At 45.7% G+C, this 18,949-nt stretch overlaps 1 protein-coding gene across 2 annotated transcripts in view; it reads left to right on the top strand.

Annotated features, from left to right (window-relative positions):
• Window positions 1–18,949, top strand: part of ADCY8 (adenylate cyclase 8) — a 1,651,787-nt gene that overhangs the window by 984,039 nt on the left and 648,799 nt on the right. For both annotated transcript variants that reach the window (XM_069621638.1, XM_069621637.1), the window contains exon 6: window positions 2,270–2,428. In XM_069621638.1, coding sequence (XP_069477739.1) covers window positions 2,270–2,428 — 159 coding nt within the window. The remainder of the gene's footprint in view (window positions 1–2,269; window positions 2,429–18,949) is intronic.

Here is an 18,949-nt window from a genome sequence, read left to right as displayed (position 1 = left end):
GGTCTTTAGCCGGGAAAGCCTATATTTGTATTTCTTTCCCATGCGTCATCTTGTAATTAACAGCGACTGTAGCTGTATGCATTGGCTCTGTGTTTCTGAACATTGGCAAGCAGCCGAGCCAAACACGAATAAGACACAAGCGGTAGTCGTGTTGTAACAGCAGTGCTTTAAGTGGGCCGGGGCCTGCCAGGGCCGGGCCCCGGCAGTCTCCAAAAAGTGGAGCTGAGCCGGGGCCCTGCCGGGGCCCCCCGGCCTCACCACGCCATGGCAGGACGCATTATCCCGCTGCGGCCGCAGCCGCGACGGGAGATGCGCCCGCCACTTTAACGTCAGGCAAGCTGACAGAAGTGCCAGCCAGGCTCAGCGTTGCTGTGACTGGCTGGCACTTCCGTCAGTCACTGTAACTTTCTCTGATGGCCCCTCAGATGAGGGGTCATCAGAGGAAGCTAGAGTCCCTTAGTTTTCCCTCGCCAGGTCACTGACTGACCCTCAGCGAACCCGCGGGCTCCGTGATCTAATCTGCAGATTAGATCACGGAGCCCGCGGGTTCGCAGAGGGTGAAAGACACCTCGGGCTCTGTGATCTCTGAGATCACTGAGCCCGAGGCGCCTTTCTGCTTTGGCAAGGCTTTATAAAAGATGCCTTCAACTGTGTACGTTTAAGCCATCTTTTATAAACGTAGATATATTTCTATGTTTATAACAGACGGCTTGAATCGTACGCAATTCAAGGCATCTTTTATATAGCTTTGTCGACGGACAAAGCCACCTTGGGTTTTGTCCGTCATCAACGCTTTATAAAAGATGGCTACGTTTCAAGCCATCTTTTATAAACATAGACATATGTTACAAATGTCTATGTTTATAAAAGGCAGCTTGAAAAGTACACAAACCATAGTAAGGTAAGCACACAAGTGTGCGTAATTTACTATGGTGTGTGCACTTACAAGCCACCTTGTATAAACATAGAAATATGTAACATTGCTATGTATATAAAAGAAGGCTTGAAAAATCACAAACTATAGTAGTACGCAAACAAATATATAAATGCTCAAATACATGTATATATTTGTTTGCGCACCTTACTATGATTTGTGCACTTTTAGTCCACGCCTGCAATGGAAGCCACGCCCCCAAACGAGGGCCCCCCCCTCAATTTTTTACCCCACTTAAAGCACTGTGTAACAGTATGTTACGAGAAAGCCCTTTGGCACACAATTATTAAAGGTACAGCAAGAAGGGACCCGGTAGCAGCACATAGGAGGTCGGAGCTGCACTGGTTGCCAGTAGAGGCCAGAATATGTTTTAAGATGAGTACCATTGTGCATAGATGACTATATGGACAAGCACCAGAATACCTGAAAGAGCATCTGATTTTGGAGAAACATGTCAGAGCTACTCGGTCTAAGGATTCGATGCGTCTGACTCAACCTAGATGTAAACGAGTCAGAGGCAATGGATGCTCTTTCAAGGTACAGGCAGGGTCGGTCTGGATGAAGCTTTCTGTTGAAATGTGTATAGAAAAAAACAGTATCATTTTCAGAAGACGTCTTAAGACTTTACTGTTCGTTAAGATGGTAAATTCTATGCCTGTCTGTAATATAGGTTGTGCCCGATGCCGGCGGGCTCCTGCACATTATAAACAAATAAACAACCAAACAAACAATTGGGGGCCACTTTTTGATAATACAATACTCGTTTTGCTATAGCGGGTCTCTCCCATGCATATCGGATTTCTTTCACATATTCACCGTTAATCAGTGCGTTATAGAACAGAAACATGCATGTGCAAATATCTAAGCCCCAGAAAATAAGCCTGCAGTTATTATACATGGGAGAAAGTTTTACAGTTAATCTTTCTCACTCATTGTTTTGCTCTAAAAAAAACACGAGTGCAGTGTACGACAGATCTTAATATATAGTATGCATGAATAACTTGGCTAGAAGGAAACATTCTCCAACACGGTAAGTGTTTTTACGCTAACATGAGAGTAACCTGCACTTCATCTTAAGTCTTCGAAGTTGAAATAACTGAGCACCATTGAATTGTACAATCATTAAGCCAGCTATTACAAAAGTGCTTAGAAACAGACGCCATCTGGAATGAAGCACTATATAGAACCCTGACTTTATTATTATTGTCATTGATATATTATCCCACACAGATCGGTTAAATGCTTGGAATATTCTGGTCTTTGAACTCATGGCATTTGAGATGTAGCTGCATGTATGTTTGCCCAAATGATGACGGACCTCTTTTGTCTATGCAGGTATGTGAGATCGAGGACGAAACATGACATTGACATGCGAATAGGGATACATTCTGGGTCAGTGCTTTGTGGCGTGTTGGGTCTGCGGAAGTGGCAATTCGATGTCTGGTCTTGGGATGTGGATATTGCCAATAAACTGGAATCTGGTGGAATTCCTGGGTGAGCAGAGATTTTTTAACTTTCAATCTGTTTTATAAATAAAAGTGTTTTAACTCCATGCTTAGGCCATATTAATTTCACAAAATCATATAGACTGTACACATTCATGTTTACATGTCTTTATACCGAAATATTTAATAAAGAATGAACATATATTGAATATTTTATAACAACATTTTTATAGGAATGCACTTTTTTTGGGGGTGGGGGCAAAACCCCTGTTTCCCAGCCCTAAAAACCCATCCCAGCCGTTGCCCAAAAATATTTAACACTTTACCCCACCCTAAATGCATTCACTATAAAATGTTTTGTTATAAAATATTCGATATATGTGTTCATTATATATAAAAGATTCGATATAAACACTGTAAATCCATCACACGTAAAATCACTTTTACATTTTGTAATTTTAGATCTCAATGTATTTTCTATGAAACTATGTTCAAATATTGTGTTTACCACTCAGCAGCCTCATCACATTGCTATAAAAGAAATTAGCAGAAAGGGAGCACACACAATGATTTTTTATTTATTCACGTAATACCATTTTGCCAACATGTGTTCCACCCGATAAGGGTGGTTTCTCAAGGCTTTGGAAAATGAAAGTAAAAAGGTTAGTGAAACCAAATTGCTGGCTGTATGATGAGGATACTCCGCCTTTCATCTGAAGAACGATTCTTTGGGAGACAGTCGGAGCACCCTCATCCCACAGAATGCCATTGCCAATCTGCCTATGCATTGGCTAAGGGACAGGCTTGCTCATTCACATGGGGAGGGACCATCAGGGGCACATAGACACGTGTGCGCGTGTGTGCTACTGCAACCGATGCTTCAAAATGTTCCAAGTTGTAAAGTTAGCTAGCTGGTACAATAACTCTGCAAATGAATGACTCGTCTTCAGGATCTGCTTGTGATCTGCAAGCACGTGTTCGAAACTCTTCAGGACTGACTCAGCCCTTTACCCTTCTGAGATTGATACATTGGAGGCGCTGTTGCAGAATTTCTTTTTTTTTTTTGTTGCGTTATGGCTTTGTTTTTGTCTTAGTTGCATATTTATAACGCGCTTAAATACCCAGTACCCAGAGGTTTCTAAGCGTGGACCGGGGGATCAAACCTATGTTGCTTTGTGTCCTCTTGCTTCCAAGGCAAACACATTGCCGCTGAGCTATCCTCCCGGGAGCCATCCTTCCGTGCTTAGAAGGGGGACAATCTGTCATGAAGTTCTTTAAAAAAAAAAAATGATGTAGCCACTCCCTATTTATCTATTTATGCATGTGCAGAGAATTCATTGCTCATGGGTCTATGCGTGTAGTTCATCAGCAATGCATCGGTTCCATTGTGGAGAGGCGGAAGCATGAGCAAGTCAAAGCTCTAGAACCTGAGTAGCACATTTCTTTGACCTTCATTTTAGAAGTTATGCATTCGGAGGTTTCTAGTCTATGTCTGTGTTTGGCAACTAGCAGGACCTAAAAGCAGATTCATGTAGAAACTGCTTTGTCAGGGGAGTATGAGTTCTTGGCACTGAAGATTTCTCTTAATTGCTTTAAGAAATCTGTGAAGGTCCAGAACTTTAAACAACTTAATCACACAGCTTTGATCTTTCCGAAATGCAAATAAAGTACTGAACTTTTCATGCATATTTTTTGTATTTTTGATTGATATTGCGCTTAATTCCGGACTCCTCCAGATTCGAAGTTCCGGACCAGGGATCAAACCCATTGAAGGTTTTTCCGCAAGAAGCCTTGCGTGGTTCTCCCATCTGCGAAACACGCCACTTGGCACTCAGCAGTGTTCAAGACCCTTTACTTGAATCCCTCTTATTTGAACGGATTAGAGATACAACCAGGGTGCCCGAAAATACCTCCTTTTGGCTCACTTCAGAAAATTAGGGACTGTGTCTCACATATAGAAATGCTGGACTGCGCTGTGCCTCAGGGAGCCTGCATTTCCCCATTCTTTTAACATTGACATAAATCGGCTACGTGATCTTCTATTGCACCAGGGTGCAGATTTTAAACATTATACTGATGATACACAAATTATAGAAATCGACGATCAGGCTTACGTGGCCCGGTTTCAAATCATCGCCGGGTGTGTGGAGCAGTGAATGACGGCATACCCCCTTGGGCTGATCCAAGACATAACAAATAGCTACTGGCATCTATCCGAAATGCACTGTGTATGGGCATGCCATGTACCACCAAACTAAGGCCAAATGACTAGCCATCACTCCGTGGACTCTGTGAATGACTCCTCAAGTCAGGCATGTACTCAGACCACACTGGTCTACCATCGGCATAGCAACTATAGGCTCTGAATTAACCAATGCAATGCGCGGGAGGCCGGAGAATCTGAATCCATCATTCAACAACCGCAGATGCTGACAGCATGAAGCGGTCCACATCATTACTACCACCTCCAGAGGAGACAACACTGGGGCATTCTTTCAGAAGACATACACAGCGCACATGATCTGCGTGTCTTCAGAAAACAATTGAAGTCATTAATCTTTGCCTTCCACCCTGGACCATGTTAGGAAGCTGAGCACGTTGATACCCCTTGAGGTTGTAGTGCATACCTACCCAACCTATAAAAGACACAAATACAACATCCATTGGACTCCTCAGTTAGTGGTAGTCCCTCGGTTTCAGGGTTTATCAATGGATTTGCCTCTTTCTGTTACTGGCTATATCTACCCTTCCACTCCACTCCTTTTCACGCAGTTTATCCATTGCAGAAAAGGACCATCTAATATGTAAATCAGCATTGGTATTGTTACCAGTGGGACAAGTTCAGCCCGAACTGCTAAGCCACGTCCCGTCTGCATGGAAACACAAGCAACTCCGAAAATTTTTCTGTCCTTGGTATTATTTCTCTAAAGCCGTAAGGCATTGCTGCAGTAACATCACACATCCTCCGCTCCGTATTAGGTCATCATAGTTTATCATAGAAAGTGGTATCATCTGGAGGCCTCTGACCCCAATGTCTTCACAAGAAATGGCAACATGTTCCCTTTAACACTGCTTAATGTTTTAACAGAAATGAAGAGACATGCAGACTGCCTGAATGTACAGTGAAGAAGTGCTGGAATACGGTTCCTAGTGATTGCATCAAATTCAAAAGCATTGAATGCAAATGCATTGAAAAAATGCATTGAAAAAATGCATTTTTTTACTTTTTTTTATGGTGTCTCCCCCTAAACCCCTGTTTGTTTAACCCCTTAAAACCCATTATAATAAAAATAAAACCTTTACCTTTAAAAAAAATATTTTTTTCGATGCATTTTTTTTCGATGCTTTTGCATTTGATCCTATGCTTTCGAGGGAATTACTGGAACTGGTTACCCTGGAATACTCGCTTACTTTTTTCTTGACATGCGTTTATTCTTTGGGTGGCCATGAAAAGGGAGCTCCTGGTGGATGCAGTTAGTTAGCTGCACACCTGAGGGATAGTATCCCACAAATGGTGCAGATATGCCACTCATGCCACTTTGAACTACAAATGATATGGTTCAAATGAAAGACCTCAGTATTCAAATATGAAGATGTAATGATGGCCTGGAAAACCTCAGATTTATTCATAGGTGTGCAACCAGTAAAACCCAGACTCAATGATGGAAATAGTCAAAGTGAAAGGCAAACCCCAGCTTTATTAGCATCCAAAATAAATCAGGGACAGCATTCAAGCAATAGAGTCGCAGTTCTCAGAGCTCTCATATAACAGTACCTTACAATACAAAAACACGTCATAATGATGGCATCTAAAAATAAATCCTGGGCAAGGGGATAGGCTAGAGGATTTGACTACATATAGACTGTATATGTGTTAAATGTTTGATTGGGTTAGAGAAATCTGACAGCTCCACCTGAAACCACCTCTAAATTGATAATAGTAAATACATGTCATCTCTAGAAAAAATAAAAAATGATTGGTTGGAACAAAACATTATGGGTTACCTAGCACTGAGGGTCCAGATTGGTGGGCATTCTACTGACCAACCTTGGGCAACTGGCAGGTTGTCAAAATATGAGCCTAAACAGGAGTAGGGGGGAGGGGTCCATGGGCGGTCTTCCTTTCAATTAAAAAATATAGTATCCCTTAATCCTAGGTTATGAGCCAGAGGGATTCCTCTGTAGTTTGCCTTGCATGGTGCCTCATGTCTGGGAATATGCTCAAGTAATGAGGCAGGTGCCCTATCTGTGTCTATTGCTAATAAATGTGCGTTGTTCTTCAAGTCAGGTCACGTGTGATGAGACGACGTTAGGAATTATTTCACCCTGCAATTATGGGGATGTTAACTAATTTTAATGTGAGTATCATGGTTTCCACTACCACTAGGGAATTGCTTGATCCATTTCCTCTGTACTCTTTTAGCTTATAGTTATTCTGCACCTGGCCGTCAAAGACAGTTTGTTCTTTTAATTAATCTAAGAATATATGGCATGTGCTTTGGGAATCATCTCATGTTCTCTATGAGCTGTCCAGACCTTCCCTATTTTATCAGTAACGTTGGCTTGGTATTTGTCTAACTCTGCATGCTTATGTATTACAGTGGATGTAGCATTGTGCGTTCTCACAAAACTTTGACGATGTCCTTTACTTCAATGTGTGCTGCAGCTTCCATTTTGGAAAAGATGGCTGCTCAGTACTGTCACATTTCTATTCTAGTAAACTATATAGTCATATCATTTATATTTCATTCAGCTTGCATGTGTTACTTACATTAGTATTCTTCATATCTAAATGGATGCAATCAATATTCTGTTTGAATAAATGCATATTTAACCTAGAGTGCGTTCTTCATGGTGAGTTCATATTTCATTTGTGTTTAATGCATGACTGTTGTATAGTTTCACTGTAAGCTTGCTTACTCTCACAATCTTTAGTTTACATCACTGTGTTTCTATTCTGATGTACCTGTCTAGGATATAAGAAGTGGCACGACTTACTTAGAGAGTCACCTGTGAGATATAGGATTGGGCGAGGGGCAGTAGCTATAGATGAGGTATTCATCTGTCTCTCAACATTGACATGAAAAAAATAATATTGTTTTAATTGTAATGTGATTCTTATTCAAGGTATGTTGAGCAGAAAGGAGAGACATCAATGTAGTGTATTTATAAAGAATGGTCTGTGGACCTTCAATATAACAGAAGCAAATAAGCCTTTCATGTATAGGAAATCATTGTTTTTTTAACACATCTTTGGCAATGCTCATTGTTGTTAGCTCTCCAGTAAAACCTGCGACACATTTATTTCTATTGTTGTAGCCCTGCATACATGGGAGAAGATTGAAATCTAATAGTTTAGTGAACATCTGGAAAAGAACAGGCTTTTTAGCTTTCATCACACACACTCATTGTGTTTCACATAACATAGAGACATCTGTGCAAGACCTGTGGGTAATGGGATGTTCCCGTCTACATTGTACAGGATATTGTTCATTAATATTTAAAATACATTCCAGAAAAGCATCAATTATGGTGTTCTGAGCTGATCGGAATCAGGACTGTCCACGTGGTCAGAACCCTGTTTACCAAACTTTCAGCTTCAAAGAGCTGGTATGCACTTAAAGCGTCTGTTACCTCTTAAAATCATTTAAGGCAATAAAGCTCACTAGATTCCCAGTAATTTAAAATTAAACAACAGGCCTCTGAAAGGTGTTTACATGGTGCATGATGCTAGCACAAGTGTTTCATAAATTCAAAGAAATAAAACTTAAAGTTATAGCCATGCCTCAGAAACTTATTTACTTGTGGCTTTTGAAATTAATCCACATCCATATGACGTAGAATGACAAGGAAAAGATGTGTTTGCAACTGTGAGATTCTCCTTTATAAAAAAGAGTCTAAATTCAATGTGCAAATGGTTATTAATAATTGAACAAATCAGAAATATTAATAAATAATCCCTATTTCATCACGTTATCCCTGCAGTCTTAAGGATCAGGAGGATCCAGAAATCCATAGTTCATCAATGTGTCATGTTGCCATGATGGAATATGGAAAAGAAATTATTTTGAATTCAAAAGTATCAATAGCAGGCAGCCCCCACATGTTCACATGTATCAAAAATATGATTAACCTATGAAGCCAACAGGAAGAATTAAACACTCAAACAGTGTCACAATGACATGGTGTGGGAACAATTGCAATTATAAGAGAGGAAACACACATGGGATATTGAGCAAGGATTTTGGAAGCTGACGGGGGAAGACCTGTTCCAAAATTATGAGTTCAGATTCTCTGGATTTGATTGGGCCTTGTCCATGATGGATTCTAGAGCAGATTTATTTGAGTCAGACCTGCTTTTCTGGAAAAGGAAGAAAAGGATCAGGAGATGGCCATCTGCCTGGAAATTCCCTGGAAACACTTAAGGGTCACAGCTGGATCTATGCCTAAAGTAATTGTTCAAAAGTGAGTATGAAAATGCCTCAAATGTAATTTTACACAGGCCGTTTGGAACCATTTCTCTGTTAAGTCCCAGGACTCGGAGGTAATTGCTACTAGGAGGGTTCATTCTAAGTACAATACTTTGATATTTTACTGTGAAATGAAACATCTCTTTCCCACTATATTTGAAGCCATGGGAGATTTGATTTCTTGTAGAAAACGTAGCATTGTTGTGTGCACAGAGTGCAAGGGAAGATAACATACTAGTAACAGAATAAAGAGAGAATATTGTAGTTCACTTGTGTGAAGTATTTCCTGCTTTCGTTCACATCTGAGACATCTGATGTCTGCACCTGATTCATAGTATGCAGACATTGATAGTCAACTTTGAATGTTTCCTTGCATAACATTAGCAAATGAAAATGCCCTAGCATAGTTTGAAAAACATTATAAAGTTAACTGCGTGTTTTTAAAATTGCACATAGAAAGTAAACTGTATTGTGGGTGCAGTTAATACTTTCATGTTAAATAAATTTAAATTAGAGTTGGTAGTGGGAGAAAAGCATTACCATTTGAAAATGTCTCTCAAATGCATGGTCTATTTAAGAATCAAAGGAATGCAGATCTATTCTCTGAATACGTGTTTTCAAAACTTAGGAGGTTACTGGTTTTGGAAATTATGAGTCAACCATCTGGCAGATAAGGGCCTGTAATAATTGGACTGATCCCACACAGACATGTGCTTGTCTCTAGAAACATACCATATATTTTGGGAAAGCGAAAATTGTTTTGGACTTGGGAAAACATGATATGAGGGTAAACATGACATATTCATATTTATAAATAATTAAAAAAATAATATCATTTTAATAATATCATCTTTTATGACAGGGGGAAATATTACTGAATCAGGATTGTTTTATGATTCTGAAAATCCATATACCAATAATGGCAAATGCGCCTATAAAACATTAAGAAAAAAATATTGGATTTGAAATTGCACAAAACCACCCCTTATCAAATCAGCAGATGTTTTCTCTAGGTGTGTCAACGTCTCAAGGGAACCAATGGCAAACTCAACCAATGAACAATGATGATGTCAGATGACACTGTGTGAGAAAATGTGGACTCCATTTCAGTCCCAACCCATAGAAAGCAGAGAGAGCTTTGGGATTTATCTACAGACGGAGCCACTCTGGAAAGCTCAAATGCTCAGAAAAGCACAGATTATAATAGCCCCAATTTAATTAGATATATACCGTCAAGAATATGTTATCAATTGTCCCCTTGCAGGTATGCAGAACAGAAAGATAAGTCAGAGAGAGCCTGGTGTAAAATAGAATGCTGTAGCACTTCTAAGCACAAAAGGAAAATTGCTTGATGATACTAGTTACAGCAAATTGCAAACTGGTTTAACCCTAAGGATAGCATTTTCTGCATGAAATGTGAATTGTATTTAACACTGCCCAAAGTAATAAAGTCCTATGATTTGAGGCCACCAGGGGGCGCGGGCAGGATGGACGCCTGAACGTCGAGCTCCACACCCAGCCCCGGGTGAACTGCGATTTACCGGCGGAACGAGGGTCCCATGCACTACGCGACCCCCACCAAAAGACGTTGGAGCCTGTAGCCCCCACCTGGACCCAATTCTGGTCCCGATCCGACGCTCCTGTGCGGAGTTACACGGACCGAGGCGGTATCAGCTGCCCCTCCCCCACGACCTGGCGCGGAGTAACGCAGGAAGCAGCACGAGCCGCGCCGCCCACGAATAGGCCCGAGAAGGTGAGCCCACGGCGCTTCCTCCCCTGGACATCTTCCGCGGCCCACCCGAAGAAGGTCGTCCGTCCGCCCAGGGAGCACACGCCGGGGCGGCCCTCTGCGCCCGGCGCTTCTGATACCCGAAGCCCGGCCCGACCTGGAGAGGACCATCCTCCGGTCCTGGGACCTATGGTACTCCAAGGGGGCCGACGTGGGAGCACGCCCCCCCACCATCACAACACTCGCCGAGATGGCCCACGGTGCTCGGGGGCCCCACGCCTAACGAGACACACCCGGTCACAGGGAGGCCCAAGTCCACCAGCCCCCTCCACGGCCTCAGAACTCGATCTGTTGAGGGCCACCCACTCACCCGTGGAGCAACGACGGGGCCGGAATAAGGGCACCAAGGACACCAAGGACTGCGTGGAACACACCGACAGCGTTGTAAGACCTTGGGGACCCCCCAGTTGACTTGCCGGGAACCCGCCACTAAAGGACCAACTTAACCACCCCTTCCCGGCTCCCCAGTCGACGAAAAGGCGGCGCCCGCTGATAAGTGGCCGGCACGAACCTTCCATGCACTGGAAAGAAAACCTGCAGAAATACCAGTTCGTTGCCAAAGAAAGTGCCATGGCCACCGGTAGCCCCACTGCCCCACCCCCAGACCTGGGGGCTATCCAGAACAACATCCAAACGATTCTGGAGGAGATACGAGGGATGAGGACAGACATGGGGGCCAAACTGGCCGACCTCACCACCAAAGTCACCACCCTAGAAGACCGCGTGGAGGGTGTCGAAAATAATCAACTCTCAGTAACACTCCTCGAAACCCAAATGGACATGAGACTCCGAGACATGGAAAGGCGTGAAGAAGAGCTTCGGCTTAAGGTTGATGACATGGAGAACAGGGAGAGGAGGAACAACCTTCGAATCTTTGGCCTGGAGGAATCCGAGGGCGAGTCCACACAAGGTCTCGAAGGCAAAGTGCACGACATCGTGAGGATCGCCCTGGGAACAGAGGGCGTGGGGACGATCAACTTCGACAGGGTGCACCGAGCAGGGGGGGGAGGCAGAGGCCCACGCTCGGTCCTGGTTCGGCTGCACTACTACAGGGACAAGGTCAGAATCCAGGAGAAGGCGAGACATCTTGGCATCATACAGTACGGCGACTCGAAGGTATCCATCTTTCAAGATCTATCGGCCCTAACCCTGTCAATGAGGAGGAAATGTGGCACACTTACAAGATGGTTGCAGGGAAAAGGGGTCCGATATCGGTGGGGGCACCCCTTCTACCTGGAGTTTGAGTGGCTAGGTGAGAAACACCACCTGGTGTCGGAGGAAGACATACGGAGAGCCACGGATGATCTGGTGAGCGACCAGGCGGGCCACTCGGGCGCCCAGGAGGGAGGACCACGGGACCCCCCCAGGGGTCCCGACAGACTAGGAAATCACAGCGGGAAATCTAAGGTCAAGGGGGCCCGAAAGTTTCGGAAAACCAGACACCCGTCGACGAACCTGGAAGACCACCCAAAATCATGATAATAGCGTTCGATTGGAGGTGGAGAAAATCACGAGGTGAGAGATGATTCGGGGTGCGGGCGCTGGAGGCCCTGGGCCCACGAACTGCCTTGAATGGACGCCGCGGCGGCGCTGTGTTTAGCCCGCTAGACTATGGGACGGCAGAGCGTTTTGTTAAAAAGTTAACTGTTTATTTGTGTTGCCCCATGTCTGAGTTTCAAGTTATGGGTTGGTGGCCTGGGGGGGAGGCTCCGGGTCCCAGAGTACCGAAGGCCTGAAGGGGCCGACCTGAATCAAGTTTGCGATCTGGGACTCTCCAAACACACGAAAACCCCGGGGCTGGGGTTAGAGTCCTTGGTGGTTCGTTGACCAACCCCAACATATGTTGGGGAAAGTGGACGGACGCCTTATGTTTCAAGGGAAGGGCGGTGGGAGGGAGGGCACAGGGAGGGGGGTTTGGAATAAGGGGGAAGGGGGTAGGAGGGACAACGGGGTAGTTAGAGGGGTTCAGGGGGAAATTCAGTTCAAAACACAGGAACACGCTTGGCAATGGGCTCTAAAATTCAATTATCACGAGGGGTTCAGAATGCACGTCCGGAATGATGACAATGATTGAAGGGAGGGTGGGCCTGTTGAATGTCAAGGGTCTAAACTCTCAAAATAAAAGGTCCCTCACGGGTAATATGTTCCGTAAACAACACCTGACGGTCCTATTCCTACAGGAAACACATTACAAGCGTGGGAGAGAGTCCAGAATCAAGGGGAAAGATATCGGCAGCAATTACTGGGCTTCACATCCGACCTCTAAGAAGGAGGGGGTGGGCATTCTCCTGGGAAGGGCTCTCCAACTCACGGGGGTGGAAACCAAGAGAGGATTTGGGGGTCGATTCCTAGGCGTTAAGGGGCTTTGCGAGGGGCAACGAGTCACTTTTGCCACTGTATACGCACCCAACTCGGGTCAAGTAGAGTTCCTCACACGGATCTTTGGCGTCATGGATGAATGGGCTGAGGGGGCCATGATTCTCGGTGGGGATTTTAATCTCATAGCCGACCCCCAACTGGATTGGTGGTCTGCTAGAGGTGGGACACCCAAGGGGATCACTAAGGACAACCTGGCTTTGCAAAACCTCCTGAGGGATCACTACTGGGTAGACGTTTGGCGCAAGGCGTACCCGGCCCAGGGTGGTTACACATTCTTTTCTCCCCCACACTGCACCTACACCAGAATCGACCTTCTGCTGGCCTCAGAGGAGGGCGATGGGGCGGTAACCCAACCAAAGGTCGAGACCATAACGTGGTCGGACCACGAACTACTTGTAGCTAACTGGTCCCTGCCCATCGCCACGAGATCGGCTCGATGGCGGTGTAACGACACACTGCTTAGAGATCCAGTATTCCGTGATTTCATGAAACAAGAAATGCTGGCCTACTTCGAGATAAACGACACCGGGGAGACGGACATGTCCACGGTATGGGAAGCGGGGAAGGCCACCTTCAGAGGTCTCCTCATAGCGGAGGGCTCGAGGCGTAAAAGGGAAAGGGGCCTGATCGAGAGCAGACTCCGAGCGGAGTTACAGATCCTGCGGGCCAGACTGGGCGTCCCGGGGGTGGACCGGAGGGCACTATTGGACGAGATGCAGGGCAAAAGACAGGAGCTCCATACGGTTCTCATAGGTGAGGTGGTTAAGAGGATGCGATATACCAGACAGAGATACTATGAACAGGGCGACAGGGTAGGCACTCTGCTGGCACAGAGGTCGAGGGGGTGTAGAGCGGAGAGAGGGATTACCCAGCTAGCCGACGATGAAGGCAGAATTCATGGGAACCGGCAGGAAGTGACGGAATGTTTTGCTGATTACTACAGCAAACTCTATTCCAGGCAAGTGGGTGAATCACAGGAGGATATTGCCTCCTACCTGGCAGAACATCCCCTCCCCAAACTGACCGACCAGGACTTAGAGGCCCTCGAGGGGGAAATCCTAGAGGAGGAGGTGGAGGGAGCCATTAAGAGACTGAAGGCCGGAAAGGCTCCAGGCCTTGACGGCTACACAGCGGATTTTTATAAACAGACCCAATCCACCCTAGTGAAGCCCCTGACTAAATTGTTTAATCAAATTAGGGGCAACGACACAATCCCACCGACTTTCTTACAGGCCCTCATCACTGTCATACCCAAACCTGGTAAAGACCGGGCGGTCTGTGGGTCCTACAGACCCATCTCACTTCTCAACGTAGACGCCAAGATTTTTGCTAGGATCCTGGCCTCCAGACTGGAAAATTCCCTCCCACGCCTGATACATCCAGACCAGGCGGGATTCGTCCTTAATAGACAGGGTTCCGATAATCTAAGGAAAACACTTCATATACTAGCCACAACCGAGGCCAGAAACGAAGGCACACTCCTACTGGCTCTCGACGCGGAGAAGGCCTTTGACAGGGTCAGTTGGGCTTTCATGAGGGAGGTTCTCATGTCGGTGGGGCTGGGGCCAAGGTGGTTGGGATGGATATCCGCGCTCTACTCCTCCCCTTCGGCCAGAGTAGTGGCAAACGGGATTGAATCTAGAGAATTCCCCCTTGAACGTGGTACGAGGCAGGGATGCCCCCTGTCCCCGTTAATCTACGCATTGGTGATGGAACCGTGGGCAATATCCGCAATATCGTGGGCAATATCGATCCGCAATGACATGGCCATCAGTGGTATGCAGATGGGGGATATGCACTGCAAAATCTGCCTCTTTGCGGACGACGCCCTGCTCTACGTTACCAGACCGTCCCATACAATCCCTCGGCTACTGCAGGGCCTCACAAGGTATGGAGAACTATCGGGGTACAAAGTCAACCTGGACAAATCGGTGGCATTTGTGGGTGGGAACCTGCCGGACACAGAGGTGGCCTTTGCGGAGGGCCTCCCCTTCAAGCGGAACGATGAGGGGTTCCGTTACTTGGGAGTCCAAATCACACGTAACCTTGAAGACCTGTATGGGGCCAACTTCCCCCCCCTCTGGTCAGCAATCAGGAGAGACATAGAAAGGTGGGCGGGAACGGGTCTCTCATGGATGGCACGCCTTAATCTCATAAAAATGGTGATTCTCCCAAAATTCCTGTTTCTCTTCCAAATGCTCCCGGTGCAAGTCCCTAAGGCCTTTTTTGATGAAACAAAACGAATCCTCCTTAGATTCCTCTGGCAGGGCAAAAAACACAGGATTTCGTATGAGGTATTGACTAGGACCAAGGAGGATGGGGGGGTGGGCTACCCCGACCTCGAGACGTACTATAGGGCATCCCAGTTGAGGATCCTGGTCGATCACTTCACACCGGGAACGAAAAAACAGTGGGTAGCCATGGATAATAGTCCCCTGGCGCCTGTCACACTAGAGGAATGGCTCTGGGTCCCAAGGAGTACGATCCCCAGAACCGTCTTGAACCACCCGATCCTGAAAGTATTGTGGTCTCTATGGAGAGAGGGAGGTTACTACAGATGGCTCACGACATGGCCCTCCCCCTTGAGCTGTATATGGGCCCCCCCTTTCCTGGCCAAAATAGCAGAACCAGCAGCTTACCAGACGTGGTTCGAGGCGGGCCTTAGTAGGACCGGCCAATTGTGGGTGGGGGGCTCCTTCCTCCCCCTGAAGGACCTCGAGGAAGCCCTGGGAATAGGTACGCTTTCCCCGTTTCGTTATCTTCAGCTCAAGGGTGTCCTCACCGAGTCATCTTGGGGCGATACCCTCAGGAGGGAACTCACAGACTTTGAAAAGCTCCTTTTGACTGCAAAGGGTTCTAAGGGGACAATCTCTCGCCTATACAAGCTCTTTCAATTCTCTATCCCCCGAGACCCACCACCAGCACGCACGCAATGGGGTAGGGACCTAGGCGAGGAAATCGATGACGAGAGATGGACAGAGATGTGTAGACGGGCTAATCGGTCCACATCCTCCCTCCAATATCGCCATCAGGCCCTCAAGATACTACACAGATGGCACTACCCCCCGCAAAGGATAGCTAGAATGCGGCCAGGATATGACCCACACTGTTGGAAATGCAAGAAAGAAAGAGGTGACTATATCCACATGTGGTGGGGATGCCCAGTGGTTCAGAAATACTGGGACAGGGTGCGGGCCTGGATTAAAGGGGTGGATGGGATCGAACGAGCTTCCTGTCCTTGGCTCCTCCTTTTCGGGATTAGCAACGGGGAGGACCGGGATAGCACTCAAGACCACATGCTCCAGGTGATGCTGGTAGCAGCTAGATGCTGCCTGGCACAGAAATGGAAACACCCGAAAATGCCAGGGGAAAAAACCTGGGTGACCAAAGTAAGAGCCATCTATGACATGGAGTTCCTCACACACCTGCTTGACGAGTCCAAGTCCAACATCGAGGAAATCTGGCTCCCCTTTTTTGACAAATACGGCCGAGTGGTCTAGGACCTGGTGGTTGAGCTGAGGGATCCCCCTCCTCCCCAAGGACACGGGACCATGGCCCAGGGACCTGGTTGTGAACTGAGCCCGTTTGATCAGCATGACTTTGACGTGCCACACGCACAATGCACTGACGCCTCTATCACTAAGAGAGCCTGTTACGCAAGTAACTACCTATGCTATGAACGCTCGAACTGAAGGGGGGTGGGGGGAGGGAAAAGGAGGGAGGGGTAAGGGGTGTGTTGCGTTTGGTTTTTTCTATATGTTAACTTACATTAATAAATCCAATGTAATAATGTAATCACGTAATGCACAAAGGAAACCTAATAAAATCGATTTTCAAAAAAAAAAAGTCCTATGATTTCCCAGGTGTATTTTGAAACTGGAATTGTAAACCATTGTATAATGCTTCAATAGTGTACAGTGGGTCACTACGTGTTTCAATCTGTGCAAGTCATAACTCTACAAAGAGAAATTCTGAGATCATCTATGCCATTGAACCCATGTATCCAATACACTATGCCCTTTAAGATGAGGCTGCAATACTTTGAGATAGATAGGGATGCAGAATATACTCAAACAACAATAATCAGACTGACTCAGGAAGTTTGCAAAGTAAGTCTGTTTTAATATCAATTGGTGAAAACAGGGAGTACAGCGAACCTCAATGAATATGCGCTCGACCTTGTCACTCATCGAGTTTCATTAAAAAAGCAGGTTATATAGCAATAACTCATCATCATGGACGTCAATCTACATGGCAAACAACAAAAACCTACTTGGGAAAGTGATTGGCTTAAAGGGAACTTCTAGGTATACGTTGTATACTTGTCTAGGAAAGTGATTGGTTCTCCAACATCAGGTGGGGCAACCAAGCCCTCCTCTAGTGCACGTCACTGCGAACGTCATGATGTCCCATTGGTAACACAAACTATTGGGCTCTCTATTATGTGTCCCACTAAAATTGGTTGGCAACCTTGCACCCCTCTGTACTATTCCACACACGCTAGCAGCACGCAGCCTGGCACCCAGGTGCTGGTGGGCTGGTCATAACCATAGCTTAACACCTAAATAGCCTGCCATCTATCATCACTCTTGCTGTCTGCCAGTCAATTAGTCCTTTAAACATTGGCCTTGGAAATGTTCTCTGTGCCTGACAATAGAAGGGAGTATAGGCATACTTTGTCTCTTGGTTTCGATACAGCTCAACTCAGTATCTATTTTCATTCAACCATGTGACTGCAGACCATGTCTCAGAGGTTTTGCTGCATTTAAAATACTATTAAATGGTGAATCTCTGATGTCTTCAATGTTCTTGCTCCTCACCTCAGACAGGAGTTTGTTCTTTTCACACGTTCTGTAGCTACTGCATTAACATCCAAGCTCACAGTGGCCTTGCCTTCCTGGTGCTGGGCCAACCAGGCCTTTCTCAAATTCACCTCCGTTATTAAGCTTCTAACTGCACCACACTGAAAAAGCCTTTCTGTTCACTGGGCCCACGCTCTGCTAAAGTGGTTTATGGAATCATCCATAGTCCATACATTCCTATGCATATACGTTGGTGCATCGCTGCAATTTATTCACAACGTAGCGATCGTTAAGAATACTTTTTCTACTTGCGTTACTGCATCTGTACAATTGTAGAATGACTTGACGTTTTCTTCATCGTTTCTGTAGCATGAGCATCTTCATCTTGAGCCCGAAATGTTGCTCATCTTTAACCCCGCCTCCTTAGATCTTATAGAATAATCACAGTCTCCAACCTTTTGCCTCGTTGTCTGGATGCCTCAGCTCTGCTTCGCATGACATCATCAGTCTTCACTTTTGCTAATTTTTCACACTTCCTCCGGGATTTCATTCAAATGGCCATCATATTGTTGTGAGTGCATATATGGCTTTCTCAATGGGTACCTTACTTCCAGGATTCTTTTCGGTATTGGTAATTTCAATGGTACTGCTCGAGTCTCACACTCTGGCTCCCAACATATAGGCAGCATTGGGGCGGACCTTTGAGTGTGGGTACTTGGCTCCACCTCTACACTCCCCCCTCTGGGCAATTCATCAACCACTCTCCCATCATCCTTCACATCCAGACATCCTCATCTGAAGAAATGCTTCTTTGGGACCCAAATCTTTATGACTCCTTTCTGGCATCCTGCTGATTTCACATGCTCATCTTTATTCCAAGACATAAGCATGCATTGTCCATTTGGACTGCAGTAGATCCACTTCCCTGTGTACCTCTTGTGGTTCTTTGGGTACAGGAACTTCATTCCCTCAGGTGTATGGATGCTGGTCTTCACATAGTCTCTGATCTCTTCATCTGTTAGTTCCTTAGTTTTCCAGCCTGATTCAACATCACTCATAATCTTCATTCCTACTGCCTTTATGCAGTCTTCTTACATTGTGAGATTATTATCCTGATAACAGAATCCAAG

The sequence above is a fragment of the Ambystoma mexicanum genome, chromosome 5q, assembly GCF_040938575.1.
Source record: "Ambystoma mexicanum isolate Mex_15411 chromosome 5q, UKY_AmexF1_1, whole genome shotgun sequence".
In the NCBI taxonomy this organism is placed as follows: Eukaryota; Metazoa; Chordata; class Amphibia; order Caudata; family Ambystomatidae; genus Ambystoma; species Ambystoma mexicanum.
Note: the sequence above shows the minus strand (reverse complement) of the source record. Positions and strands in the feature narration are given on the sequence as shown.